This window comes from Bos mutus, chromosome 1 (assembly GCF_027580195.1).
Source record: "Bos mutus isolate GX-2022 chromosome 1, NWIPB_WYAK_1.1, whole genome shotgun sequence".
Classification (NCBI taxonomy): Eukaryota; Metazoa; Chordata; class Mammalia; order Artiodactyla; family Bovidae; genus Bos; species Bos mutus.
This window is the reverse complement of record NC_091617.1, coordinates 82,524,058-82,539,519: the sequence shown is the minus strand read 5'-3', so window position 1 is coordinate 82,539,519 and position 15,462 is coordinate 82,524,058. Positions and strand designations below refer to the sequence as shown.

Below are 15,462 nucleotides of genomic sequence, written 5' to 3'. Positions count from 1 at the left end.
ATTTTTCTGAAGCTGTTGACATTGAAGTATAGTCTCCAATTAGTAATGTATTCAGAGTAACATTGCCTCAGTTGATGAAAGGGACATAATAGGATCTTCAGTTTCATGGTAAAAAGGGAACATAGTCTTTTGTCCTTCTTATATCCCATTTAAATAAAATGAACTGCAATTCTCTAGTTCATTGTCCTCCTACAAGAGACAGGTGAGAATGTGCCCTGCCACAGAAGAACCCTTGTTATGGTCACGTCCATTTGCATGACAAGTGTTTACACTTACTTCTAAGTTTTTTAACCAAAGCTTTTTTAAATTGGTTTATTACAGTGAATATTTTTAAATATAGTGCGTTTTCACTAAGAGCTTCTATTCACTGAGAAGTTGACTGTACTATACAAAACAATAGTAGAGCTTAGGAAGATAACTGCTGGCATCTAGCATAACACAGGGCATATCAAAAACATGTTTTTTAATTGGAGGCTAATTACTTTACAATATTGTGGTGGTTTTTGCCATACATTCACATGAATCAGCCATGGGTGTGCATGTGTTCCCCATCCTGAACCTCCCTCCCACCTCCCTCCCCATCCCATCCCTCAGGGTCATCCCAGTGCACCAGCCCTGAGCACCCTGTCTCATGCATCGAACCTGGACTGGCAATCTATTTCACATATGATAATATACTAAAGAATATATCTTTAAAATGATTGAGATAAAATTAAGGAAAAACAAGAGGACATATATGGCACATTTTCCTTAATTAGACAGTGCCTGATAGTGACTTCAGAAATTTCAAGGAACATTTAGATCAGAAGTGTATTAAATCTATATTGAAGTCTTAAGACTAGTATGTCGGATTCATTTTGATATTTGGCAAAACTAATACAATATTGTACAGTTTAAAAAAAAAAAAAAAAGACTAGTATGTCAAATCTCTTAATTTTTGTTTTATTTTTTCTCCCCTGGGCCATTCTTAAAACCAGTACCTCTAAATGTATCTATGTATGTATTATTGATAGGCAGGTTTTGAACCATCTGTGAGTCTTTGCCTACCCTTTTAATACTAATCAAATGAAAAATGATGAATCAACTATTTCATGAAATCTACCAATTTCATGGTAGAAAGCTATTTGAACAGTTTTAAAGTGCTTAGAATATCGAATGACCAGAAAAGAGTTGAAAAATGAGCTCTTTTTGTGCAGTCATAATGGACCCAGCATTTTTCCCTGCTGTACCTTGATATTTTCATGCCTTTTGACATTGCATAATTCCTAAAAGCCACAACTTGATATTATAAACATATTTCACTTTTTAATTTTTATCAGGAACACATTTTTTTAATTGTGAAATTTTTTTACTGACGAAGTATTTTTTTAGCCTTCTTCAGTGGACTAGGTATTTAAAATGTCATTAAAGTTTAGAATAATAAATCTGATTCTTTTTCTTTATTGGCATTTTAATGATTCAGCATTATTTAAAAATAATAATAAAAAATAATTCTGTATTGTTGGCATTTTAATGATTCAGCATTATTTAAACATAAAAATAAATAATAATAAAAATAATAATTTAAAAAATAATAATTAAGGAGAGAGGTATGTTTTACAATATTAAAATTGTGTTTCATTTAAGTCATGAAAAATAACATTTAAAACTTAATGTGTTATTAAGTTATTTTTATTAGTAGCTGTCATTACTCTTGAGACTAACATAGAGTAAAATAAACTACTATGCAAGTCATTTCCTGATACGAGTGAATATCAGTTTTGAAGATTGCTTGTTTCAATTAATTCTGAGCACTATTTAAGAAATGATGTTAATAACAATATCCTATAATTATATAGCTTAAGAATCATCATCCAAATGACTATAAAGTTCAATAGTATAAGCCAGCTTGTACTTGAAAACTAAGGATATTGTTTTTTGTGGTATTTAAAACTTTCAGAATTTCTAGAAAGAGCTCATTGTGCTTTAATTGAAAAGTATTATAGTTTGGCACATAATTGATACAATTCATAGGTGGTATTCTACATAAAAATTTTGTCATTCGCTAGTGATAATGGGCCAAGTCATTTTGGGTGTATATAAACTCTAATGTAGGCATTTTTAAGTACTCACTTACTCTTCTAGACCCAAAAGTACTATCCTCTATTATATAAATCCACCAAGGTTTAATTTTTTCTACAAGAGTGAAATTTATATATAGCAAATCTAATCAAGTAAAAATGTTTGTTGTACTCACTGGTAGAATCTATCCATTGCTGGCTATGTGGAAGCAGGATAATAATATACAATAACTGTCTGAATTAATATGAAATTTAAATAGAAGAATAATTGACCTGCAGCATAAACAGATTTATGCAATAGACAGTTTTAGTGTAATTTCTTTTTTTAAAGAATCACTCATCCTTGCAAAATATATATTATTGACAGATAAGAGTAAATTTAGCTAAGAATATCATTGTGTAGAAAGTTAACTATAAAATGTTATTTGGGGAGTTTCTATACCCCAATCAAGGCACCCTAGTAACAGTGCTTTCTTAATCTGGTTATAACTCTCTCATTCATTCAACTTGAGGGTAATCCCATATAACTAATAATGTTCCTATCCCTTGATCATGTAATAGACACTTTTTATAGTAAAGGACTGTCCTATAATATTATGATGGTTGTATCATTATAAAATTATGAGGTCCTATAACAGGAGAAGCAACTCTTTAAGGATATTTTTGTTCAACCACCATTAGGTTAACTAAAACCCTTTTCTCAGCCACAACCCCCAGTTTACTGCCCATATCTTGACCCCAATTACTGACATTTACTCTGTTTTAACACTCCCTTCACCCATGCAAATGTGTCTAGTATTCACACATAGAGCAGGAGTTGGGCAAAAGGGAACTTATTTCTTTTCTTCCTTTTGACTGTGTTCAGTTCAGTCGCTCAGTCGTGTCCGACTCTTTGAGACCCCATGAATCACAGCACGCCAGGCCTCCCTGTGCATCACCAACTCTCGGAGTTCACCCAAACTCATGTCCATCGAGTCGATGATGCCATCCAGCCATCTCATCCTCTGTCGTCCCCTTCTCCTCCTGCCCCCAATCCCTCCCAGCATCAGAGTCTTTTCCAATGAGTCAACTCTTCGCATGAGGTGGCCAAAGTATTGGAGTTTCAGCTTTAGCATCAGTCCTTCCAAGGAACACCCAGGACTGATCTCCTTTAGAATGGACTGGTTGGATCTCCTTGCAGTCCAACAGACTCTCAAGAGTCTTCTCCAACACCACAGTTCAAAAGCATCGATTCTTCGGCACTCAGCTTTCTTCACAGTCCAACTCTCACATCCATACATGACCACTGGAAAAACCATAGCCTTGACTAGATGGACCTTTGTTGGCAAAGTAATGTCTCTGCTTTTGAATATGCTATCTAGGTTGGTCATAACTTTCTTTCCAAGGAGTAAGCGTCTTTTAATTTCATGGCTGCAATCACCATCTGCAGTAATTTTGGAGCCAAGAAAAATAAAGTCTGACACTGTTTCCACTGTTTCCCCATCTATTTCCCATGAAGTAATGGGACCAGATGCCGTGATCTTAGTTTTCTGAATGTTGAGCTTTAAGCCAACTTTTTCACTCTCCTCTTTACTTTCATCAAGAGGCTTTTTAGTTCCTCTTCACTTTCTGCCATAAGGGTGGTGTCATCTGCATATCTGAGGTTATTGATATTTCTCCAGCATGTCTAATTTTACTTTTCCTTTTGCTGCCAAATTCCTTAAGGTCAATAGTTAATTTTTTTTTTTAATTTGGTTCAACAGGAAAACTGTGGTATGTCTGTATGTAATGGTAAAATATATATCCTGGGTGGAAGACGGGAAAATGGAGAAGCTACAGACACTATTCTCTGTTACGATCCTGCCACAAGTATCATCACAGGGGTAGCTGCAATGCCCAGGCCAGTGTCCTATCACGGATGTGTGACTATTCACAGATACAATGAGAAATGCTTCAAGCTCTGACGCCAGCGTACCTCACCCAGGAAGCCACAGCAATCCAAGATGAGAGGTTTTAAAAACTCCAGAGTGGGAACTTGGTTTATCTCCTTTATGCCATATGCACAAAAAAACAAAAATAATAATTGTCGTGCCTTTCTCCCCCAAATACCAATCTTTTAAACTGTAATAAAGCCTTTTCTGTAATTGGGGAAAAAAAAGGTAATAGTTTTGAAGGTAATAGTGGTCTTTGCTTGGGCCGTGAGAGTGTACCTTTGTGAGTATTTGTAAAAAAAAAAAAAAAAAGCCTATGTGGCATAGGAAATAATGTTTGCCTGCATACCATTTAGGAATTTGTGAATGGTCTCTTCATTTATGTATGTTTATCTGGAAGACTGTTTATTCCTTATTTTGTCACATAAGTGTGTATGTGTGTGTATATATATGTAGAAAATTGCATGACAAGTTTTCATTTAGGTCAAATCATGTAATGCTTAGAATGCTTAGAATCATTCTAAGGAGGGAAAGACAGTTTTAAAAATCTTTTTCACTAAAAAATACATCCAAATTGATTAACTTTATTATGTTTTTTTTCTGTAATTGATAAAACAGTAATGACAACAATCTGAGTATCATAAAATACTAAGTTATTGTGACTTCATTCTTGGAATTGCTTTCTTATATTAAAGATATTTTGGGGAGAAGATACAAAAGCAAGTCCCCCTAAAATGGGGATTAAAATTAAAGATTAGTTCCTAAGAAAAAGTTATCTAAGACCCTTGAAGGAAAAATGACCCACTGTGGCTCTCAAAAGTATTTATGTATCATCTCTAAATCCTCTAAGGGAAGTGCCTTTTCTTAAACCTGGCAGAAGAGCTGAAATCCACTTTGCAATATTATCTTGTGAAAAACAGGGACAGATTTTCTCCCTAGCCCAGTAGGGTTTGACCTCATTGGAATGGTGCTTTGGGTGAGGACCTCTTCCTGGTTATCCTGTTTTCTTGTGAACAGCTAAAAATCCTGGGAGTCTCTACTGTTAAGCTGCCCTTAAAGGATAAAGCAGGGACCACCTATCTCAGTGGGTCCATATTTCTTTTAAAGTTGACTATCTGAAGAAACTAACAGTAGTAGTAGCAGTTTTCTAAGATAAATCTTCATTTGGTACCCACTGTGTGAAATGTCGATCAACATTCTCACACTTCTCTACATCAAATTGCCTTTGTCTAGATGTTTCAACTCAAGTTTATAAAGCTTGCTAGTTTTCAGAGAAGAGAGTGAAATTTTTTTTTCTAAGGCAAATGGGATGGCAGGAACTACAGCACAAGTGATTGTTGTTATTCCTGGGTAAACAGATACAATTTACAGTATTTTAGGGATGTTCCAGGTAGCCTGCTCTCTTTCAGCTTCCCAGGCATTATTGTCATCTCACATCTTAATTATATATTCCTTGCCATAGGAGAAATGATGCAAATACGTGATTATAGTGTCACCAGGTTTTTGTTAAAACCAAAGTAGTAATCAAAAACCTAACATTGATAAACTTACTCTTCTTTTCCCATTTTAGAAGATACAGAGATTTCAAATACACTATACAGTATCAACTTTAATGCCTAGCTGGATTGTGAATTCTGAGGAAAATTCTAAAAAACTTAACAAATTTTAGGGAATTTTTATTTTTCAAATCATAATTTGAAATTATCTGTACCTTTTTGTGATAATTATCAAAGCAATTCATAAGCCAGTTTTCTACCATTTTAGTTGAAAGACAATGGTAGATACAATTGGGAAACCTGTTTTAATTTTAGAGTAAGCATCTACTTCTGCATCATACCCTTTGTAGGTTATGGAACCTATTTAGTTCAGAAATTCTTTGTGGTGTGTGAGATAATGTATGAGAAAAGTGTTGGTAAATGCTGAGGACTATACAAATGATACTTGTTATTTTCATGTGTATTTGTAAGGTCATGCCCATCCGTAAATATAGACACTTTCTTACAGAAAAGCCTTTCTCAGTGTAACCTATATTTTAGTACTTTTGTAAGTATTAACTATTTACTTGTATTTTGTTATATGTTTATTTTTAATATTCATGTGTTTATTATAGTAAATTTGAAATGAAATCCTATAAACCAGAATTTGTTTAAACATGGACCTTATGCCAATATTTTTAAATTTTTTTCTCTACATAATTAAAAACCACATAATTAGGTCACCAAGAACTTAGCTTGAATCCTATGAAATTAAAGTAACAATTTTTAAAGTTACCCAACAGATACTTTAATTTCCTTTCACTTCCTTTACTGATTTTTTTATAATGAGGTTAGCATAGATAAAATAATGAAGAATTTTAGGGTATAATTAGTATATCAAAAGGGATTTATCAACAAAATCGGTGTCAGATTATATTCATACTGTCATCACATAGCTGACATTTTCTTTTGGTTTGTGATGCTCATATAAGCCTTTGGGTTAGGTTAGTATGTATATACATGTGTATATATGTAGATAGATAGTATGCTCAATCTACACACATATATACAAAAACCAAGAATTTCAGCAGTTTCTGGTTTCTGATCAGAGAAAGGAACATAAAGTAAAAATTAGTTGATCTTACTAAATTCAATTCCAGACGTTGTTTTTTTTTAAATATTGGGCATCTCTAGCGTGCTCTTGTACATACGAAAATATATGATGAATATTATTATGATGACTCATACAGTCAGAGTCTATATAACGCATACAATTTACAAGATCAGGAAACAAATTGGAGGGAGATACAAGTTTGGTAAACATAGCCATTGATACCTCAGTGGGAAAGGAATTCAAAAGTAGGTTTTGTGGATCAAGAGAAATGTACTTTTTTTTTTTTTTTTTCATGAACTTTAATCATTTTTCATGTGGTTCCTATATGTGAGTGAGCTATAACGTGATCTAATTTTTACAACAAAAAGACCTTCCTCTTCTGTTCTAATCTTCCCACTGACTTTACTGCACAGGTATGAAATGGTAGCCTATTGGATCTTTAGTAACTTTTTTTTCCCCTAGATGACTGAAACATAGGTATTTACTCCATTTAAACCAGGTGTTTAAAAAAATGATGTAAATACTCAGGGTATTAACTTGTCATTTTTGCCTAATTGGAGTGTTTAAAGTGCCATATCTAAGCAACTTTCAGTTCATAATTCTAGAGTAAATTCAGTTTGGTAAAGGGGCTTCACACGTGGTGGTGGTTAAACATTCACTTTTTTATATTTAGATGAAAATGTTTGTGGACTGATACATTTTCTCTTAGTGAATACGAATTGTTTATATATCTCTACTGTCATACCCTTTTTGAAACTCAGGAAAGACAAAGGTTCAATTCTACTACTTTTGTCAGTATACAAACCAGGTGTGTTATTTTTCCTGTTGTCTGGATATGGCAATAGATTTTTTAAAAAGAAAGGCTGTGAGAACCCATACGTGAAAAGAGAGGATTGAATTGTTTGTGCCTTTTGTTTCTTGAGATTTATATGTGGAAAGGACATCATCTACTCCAGACTGTATTTTCAAAGAGACGAAATTGCTATTTATGTGGTGCCAAGTGATAAAATAATGTCTCTTAAAGGCTTCCTGTGGACTGCCTTTATTTTCCTAAGCTCAAGACACCAGTTAACCTCAACATAATTTTGGCCTTTATTAGAATTTCTGTGCATTATATTGAAAGCTAGGTTTACATCACCTCACCCCATTATTCCTTTTAGTTACATAAATAAATTCACCATACCAAGAAACCAGAATGGGGCAATTTGGTTGGCCTTTAAGGCAACAGGTTTGACTAGCTAGCTATACTTACTGTCACATCTAATGCTAGGTATCAGAAACCACTTGAGCCGGAAGTGTGAACTGATAATTCCAGAGACATTGTCAACGTACTTCATACTTTTTTAAAAATGTTTTTTATGGATGTTTTACATTTGTGTGATTGCCTTAGATATTAAATTAGTGCTAAAGATCATCATTAAAAATTTTTTTAAATAGCAGTAGTTGTAACTTATTTTATATATTGTCCCAAAGAAAAGAATTTGTTTTAATGTTTTCAAAATAACTGCATCTGTATTTGCTTATGTGCCTTAAGTTCTCTAGTTCTGTTTCAACTTTTTTTTTAATCTAAAGTTTACCTTAGATAAGTTCCATACTTATTTCCTATAAATTGCTCTTAAAATGTTCAATGAGCATCAACTATGTGGTTGCTTGGCAGGAAGGAAAATGTTAAGAAAGTGGTTTGGTGTTTGGAGTTTTACTATATTTGGGAAGGTTTTTTGTTTGATGCCAAGCTGCTTTTTAAGATTTTAAGAAAAAATCCTTGTAAACATCATCAATATCTATATCCAGTGTCAAAAAAGTAAATCTACTTACTCTTGTTCCATTCTTAGGTACTGTTTTTTTGTTTTTTCCTCTACAGACTCTTTTTTCATTTATCTTTTTTGAAAAAGTTCTTAATCTTTCCTACCCCAATACCTACCCCATGGTTTCTTTATTTAAATCTTGTTGAAAGTCTCTGGAGCTAATCTAAGACAACACAATTATAGAGTTGAACAAAAGCATACTGTGCTTTACAACATGTACAGACCTTGGCAGCCAGATGTCATTTGCTTTCAGATGCTCCAGTCTTCACAGTTAAAAAAAAAATGCTCCTTGTTTCTTTGTTTTCATCAGTTGCGGCACACTAATACTTTCATGTCTCGTCTAAAATATACTTTGTGCATAGTTTTTCTTTAATTTTTAAAAAGTTGTATCTAATAAAAAAAATGTCTTTTAACCATTATTACTTGACTACAGTTGTATTAAATTTTATTTACCAAAAACTAGTTGTTGTGTCTTAAATATATTCAAGTGGTTGTTTGAAAAAGGAATGGGGGAAATTACAAGTTAACATATGTGTTTATTGGTAAGTCCACAAAGTAACTAGAAGGCCAAACAAAAAACTGAAAACATTGGTGTGTGTGAGGAAATGGTGGCTTTTTTTAATGATTTTTTAAACTTAATTATGAAAGTGATCCATCACATTTGCACTGTAGTATTCTTTTGATTTGGCTCTCAAAAATACCCCTATAGTAGTATCAAGGCTAAAGAACTTAAATTTTATTCCAGGTATTGAAGAGAGGGTACATTGTTCACTAAAGAGGCAATGTCTGACTTTACGTTAGCAAAAGTAAAATCTTGAGAAGGTGCATTACAGAAGCATAAGCAGCACTTAACTTGTTATACTTAATTTTTAAATTGTGCCATGAAAATAAAAAGGCAAGTTAGAATGTGTCTTCCCCGAATGAGGGCATGGCGACTCAATCCACTATTCTTGCTGGGAGAATCCCCATGGACAGAGGACCCTGGTGGGCTACAGTCCATGGGGTTGCAAAGAGTCGGACATGACTGAGTTACTAAGCACAGCAAAGAGTGTCTTAAATGGCAGAGCTGTTTTCATTTCATTCATTTCCTCTGCACCCACACCTAGAAAGTGGATAGTGCTCTGCCATAAAGCCGTTTAACCTCTCTGAGCCATACTTACTTTGTTCTAGGAAATGCACTCATAATACTCAATTTACAGGCTTATGGGATAACCGTGTATGTTGAGTTCTGGCACAGAAGAGAATATAAATGTTGGTTTCTTTTCTGCATTTTGTTTTTAGAACAGAAAATGCAGTCAGGGAAGGAGTTGAAAAACTTGTTAGCTTGTATTTGGAAAATCATGGACAATGGGTAAAACGTAGAAGCGTCTTCTAATTAAAATTTTCTGTTGAAAAAATAACCTGTGCTGTTAACAATATGAGAGGGGGAAATGGGCTAAAACTGCCTCTGCCTCTCAGCCATTAACTGTTCAGTCACTCCGACTCTTTGCGGCCCCGTGAATCTCAGCACGGCAGGCCTCCCTGTCCACCAACTCCCAGTGTTCACCCAAACCATGTCCATTGTGTCGGTAATGCCATCCAACCATCTCATCCTCTGTCATCCCCTTCTCCTCCGGCCCTCAATCTTTCCCCTCATCTCAGGTGGCCAAATAATTGGAGTTTCAGCTTCAACATCAGTCCTTCCAGTGAACACCCAGAGCTGCCTGATGTTTAGGATGGACTGGTTGGATCTTCTTGCAGTCCAAGGGACTCTCAAGAGTCTTCTCCAACACCACAGTTCAAAAGCATCAGTTCTTCGGTGCTCAGCTTTCTTTATAGTCCAACTCTCACATCCATACATAACTACTGGAAAAACCATAGCCTTGACTAGACAGGCCTTTGCTGACAAAGTAATGTCTCTGCTTTTTAATCTGCTGTCTAGGTTGGAGAATCCCAGGGACGGGGGAGCCTGGTGGGCTGCCATCTATGGGGTTGCACAGAATCAGACACGATTGAAGTGACTTAGCAGTAGCAGCAGCAGGTTGGTCATAAGTTTCCTTCCAAGGAGTAAGCGTCTTTTAATTTCATGGCTGCAGTCACCATCTGAAGTAATTTTGGAGCCCAAGAAAATAAAGTCTGACACTGTTTCCCCATCTATTTCCCATGAAGTGATGGGACCAGATGCCGTGATCTTCGTTTTCTGAATGAATGTTGAGCTTTAAGCCAACTTTTTCACTCTCTTTCACTTCCATCAAGAGGCTTTTTAGTTCCTCTTCACTTTGTGCCATAAGGGTAGTGTCATCTGCATATCTGAGGTTATTGATATTTCTCCCGGCAATTTTGATTGCAGTTTGTGCTTCATCCAGGCCAGCATTTCTCACGATGTTCTCTGTATATAAGTTAAATAAGCAGGGTAACAATAATACTGCCTTGACATACTCCTTTTCCTATTTGGAACCAGTTTGTTGTTCCATGTCCAGTTCTAACTGTTGCTTCCTGACCTGCATACAGGTTTCTCAAGAGGCAGGTCAGGTGATTTGGTATTCCCATCTCTTTCAGAATATTCCAGTTTATTGTGATCCACACAAAGGCTTTGGCATAGTCAATAAAGCAGAAATAGATGTTTTTCTGGAACTCTCTTGCTTTTTCAATGATCCAGCGGATGTTGGCAATTTGATCTCTGGTTCCTCTGCCTTTTCTAAATCCAGCTTGAACATCTGGAAGTTCATGGTTCACATATTGCTGAAGCCTGGCTTGGAGAATCTTGAGCATTACTAGAGTGCGAGATGCGTGCAATTGTGTGGTAGTTTGAGCATTCTTTGGCATTGCCTTTCTTTGGAACTGGAATGAAAACTGACCATTTCCAGTCCTGTGGCCACTGCTGAGTTTTCCAAATTTGCTGGCATATTGAGTACAGCACTTTCACAGCATCATCTTTCAGGATTTGAAAGAGCTCAACTGGAATTCCATCACCTCCACTAGCTTTGTTCGTAGTGATGCTTCCTAAGGCCCACTTGACTTCACATTCCACGATGTCTGGCTCTAGGTGAGTGATCACACCATCATGATTATCTGGGTCGTGAAGCTCTTTTGTGTACAGTTCTTCTGTGTATTCTTGCCACCTCTTCTTAATATCTTCTGCTTCTGTTAGGTCCATACCATTTCTGTCCTTTATCTAGCCCATCTTTGCATGAAATGTTCCCTTGGTATCTAATTTTCTTGAAGAGATCTCTAGTCTTTTCCATTCTATTGTTCTCCTCTATTTCTTTGCATTGATCGCTGAGGAAGGTTTTCTTATCTCTCCTTGCTATTCTTGGGAACTCTGCATTCAAATGGGTATATCTTTCCTTTTCTCCTTTGCTTTTTGCTTCTTTTCTTTTCACAGCTATTTGTAAGGCCTCCTCAGGCAGCCATTTTGCTTTTTTGCATTTCTTTTTCTTGGGGGTGGTATTGATGTCTCCTGTACAATGTCACTAACCTCCATCCACAGTTCCTCAGACACTCTGTCTGTCAGATCTGATCTCTTAAATCTATTTCTCACTCCCACTGTATAATCATAAGGGATTTGATTTAGGTCATACCTGAATGGTCTAGTGGTTTTCCCTACTTTCTTCAATTTAAGTCTGAATTTGGCAATAAGGAGTTCATGATCTGAGCCACAGTCAGCTCCCAGTCTTGTTTTTGCTGACTGTATAGAGCTTCTCCATCTTTGGCTGCAAAGAATATAATCAATCTGATTTCAGTGTTGACCATCTGGTGACGTCCATGTGTAGAGTCTTCTCTTGTGTTGTTGGAAGAGGGTGTTTAGTATTAACTGTTAATAGAGACCAAAAAATAAAAAGGCATGCCTTCCTCCTGATTATGTTGGGGGTCTTGATTATTTTCTGTATGATCTTTGACATCTTTGGGGAACCTTGCTGGCTGGAGAGAAACTGTTCCTCCCAGAACGAGCTAATTCCTATAGGCAATTAAGCAGCTTGTTAGTGAGCCCAGTTTTCATACATATACCAACTAATCTCCTATCCAAACCTCCAACTGCCTCCTTTAACTCTCACACATCAAGCCAACATTTCCTGTGCCCTAAATCACCCTGAGTCCAGATACCAGATGACTAAGAACCACCCACTATGTTCCCAAACGAGCTGGAATTATTCAAACTAGCCAATCCTAAACTCTTTACCCTGCCATGCCTTGACACTCCCATGGAAGCCCCAGTAAAGACTGATCTCCACTTTCTCCCCATTTCTTTCTGCCTCCTGACTGACACTGATGCTTCCACCCTGACCCTGTGTGACATATTGTGCCTCTTGATTCTAGGGGAGCTGTGAATAACATTGAACTTTTCTTTCAATGGCATTGACCACTTCTTGTCACACAGTCACCTTTATAATGACTCACAAATCGTGTTCATTTCTATGGTTTAATAGCATACTCAGTACAGAGATATTAGTACTTACTGTTTTAGTAAATAAAATCACCAATTCAGGTTTTCATACAAGAGCCTAAATATACATTAAAACAGGATTTTTGAGCCATAGTTTTATAAACATAATAATCAATGCATACAGTATGAAATATAACCAAAATGCCAATCACTCTGAAGAGTCAAGACTTTGAATACTCATATCTTTTTATTTAGAGAAAAAACACAGTTGTGTGATAAAGGAGGAAGAAAGATTTTAGAAGGTCATATTGCTTAACATACTCCATTCTACTGAGATGTGGATGATAATCAGAGTAAGAATTAATAGGAATTCAGTGTCTGCGGGTGAGTAAACAGGAGGTAAAACAGACAATGCTCCAGGAAGCTTTCCAGCCTGGTGGGACAGATACGGAAATAGGCCTGACTGATCTCCAACCACAGGGAGCGTAATTGGCCAAATGATGCCACAGTTGCTGGCCTTGAGATCCATCTTGCATTTGCACTGAGGCCACACCTCCTACCAGCTGCTTTAAGCCAATGACTTACAATAGAAATTTGAAGGCACCCTTGTTTCTGGGAGACGGATCTCTTCTGAAAGTGGGTTTGGGCTCCAGGACTTCCCTTCTTTGTGCAATCTTCCTTAGACTACGTGGGAAGGTAAGATGCTATCCAACCTTCTTTCCCTCCTTCTTCACTTGCTTCTGGAATCTAACAGCTCTCCTAGCCTTTTCTCTCTTTTCCTCCCTGTTTTCCCTCAAAGGGCAGGTTTTTAAAATTCTTACACATTTGATCTCATCTTGGCATGTGCTTCTCAGAAGACATAGGGCAAACATAAGTGGTATTTGGGGAAAAAACTTCCCTATGGAATCATTGCGTTAGAAAGAAAAAAAAGATAAAGTTAGCACTGTGGAATGATTTGGGCTTCCAAAGGAGATGGACTGGTGGTAAAGAATCCACCTGCCAACACAGGACATGCAGGAGACACAGATTCAATCCCTGGGTCAGGAAGATCCCCCGGAGGAGGAAATGGCAACCCCCTCCAGTATTCCTGTGGCTCAGCTGGTAAAGAATCCGTCTGCACTGTGGGAGACCTGAGTTCAATCCCTGGGTTGGGAAAATCCCCTGGAGAAGGGAAGATCCCATTCCAGTATCCTGGCCTGGAGAATCCATGGACTATATAGTCCATGGAGTCTCAAAGAGTTGGACATGACTGAGTGACTTTCACTTCACTTCATTCCAGTATTCTTGCCTAGAGAACCCCACGAACAGAGGACCCTGGTGGGATACAGACCATGGGGTTGCAAAGAGTTAGATACGGCTGAGGTGACAGCATGCACGCATGTGGAGTGCTTCACTAACCCTGGTTTTCTAAAAAGTACTAGTTGTTACACTTAAATTAGGTTTGGTGGCACCATAATGTGAAAACAGGTTTTAAAATCAAAACTGTATTCAAATGCCAGCTTTAACATTTACTGCTTGGGTACCTTTGGTCAAGATATTCAAACTTTGTGGGCTTCAGTGTCCCCATTTCCTACTTAGGCTTGTTGTGAGGATTAAATTAGAATATAAAAGCATGAACTGTTTCAGCAAGTCACCCTTCCCTGATTGCTATGTATTTCCTCAGTTTACAGAAAGCATCTGGAGGACGAGGGCCTGTCTTACTTGATTAATCCCTCAGCATCTTTGGCAGCAACTGGGAAGAAGAGACCATAGCCTAGTACTTGGCAATGGTGCTTAATCAGGAATGGTTGTCCTTAACAACAGAGATTCTTTCATTTATGCATTCATTCATTTATTTTACAAATACTGGAGTTGTTAATGTGGGTCAGGCAGAACATTTCCTCCGGGACTGCAGTACTGAATGTGAGAGTCCCTGTCCTCAAAGTGTATAGAATGATGGGAGAAGCAGACATATGAACAGACAAATTCTATATAGTATGATAGAGGAACTTACAGGATTCCAGGGACCGAGAACTGTGTATATGGAAATATGAAACCAGGACTTTGCAAAGAGGTGGTATGGTCTCTTCTTTCCAGTTGCTGCCAAGCACTGGGTAAGGTTCAGTTCAGTTCAGTCGCTCAGTCGTGTCTGACTCTTTGCGACCCCATGAATCACAGCACGCCAGGCCTCCCTGTCCATCACCAACTCCCGGAGTTCACTCAGACTCACGTCCATCGAGTCAGCGATGCCATCCAGCTATCTCATCCTCTGTCGTCCCCTTCTCCTCCTGCCCCCAATCCCTCCCAGCATCAGAGTCTTTTCCAATGAGTCAACTCTTCACATGAGGTGGCCAAAGTACTGGAGTTTCAGCTTTAGCATCATTCCTTCCAAAGAAATCCCAGGGCTGATCTCCTTCAGAATGGACTGGTTGGATCTCCTTGCAGTCCAAGGGACTCTCAAGAGTCTTCTCCAACACCACAGTTCAAAAGCATCAATTCTTTGGTGCTCAGCTTTCTTCACAGTCCAACTCTCACATCCATACCTGACCACTGGAAAAACCATAGCCTTGACTGGACGGACCTTTGTTGGCAAAGTAATGTCTCTGCTTTTGAATATGCTATCTAGGTTGGTCATAACTTTTCTTCCAAGGAGTAAGCGACTTTTAATTTCATGGCTGCAGTCACCATCTGCAGTGATTTTGGAGCCCAAGAAAATAAAGTCTGACTCTGTTTCCACTGTTTCCCCATCTATTTCC

General features: G+C 37.2%; 1 protein-coding gene across 6 annotated transcripts in view; it reads left to right on the top strand.

Annotated features, from left to right (window-relative positions):
- KLHL24 (kelch like family member 24) overlaps positions 1-8,826 on the top strand; it is a 37,539-nt gene extending 28,713 nt beyond the window's left edge. For all 6 annotated transcript variants that reach the window (XM_070372751.1, XM_070372728.1, XM_070372742.1 and 3 more), the window contains one exon: positions 3,803-8,826. In XM_070372751.1, coding sequence (XP_070228852.1) covers positions 3,803-4,003 — 201 coding nt within the window. In that variant the 3' untranslated portion in view covers positions 4,004-8,826. The remainder of the gene's footprint in view (positions 1-3,802) is intronic.
- Positions 8,827-15,462: the final 6,636 nt, after the last annotated feature.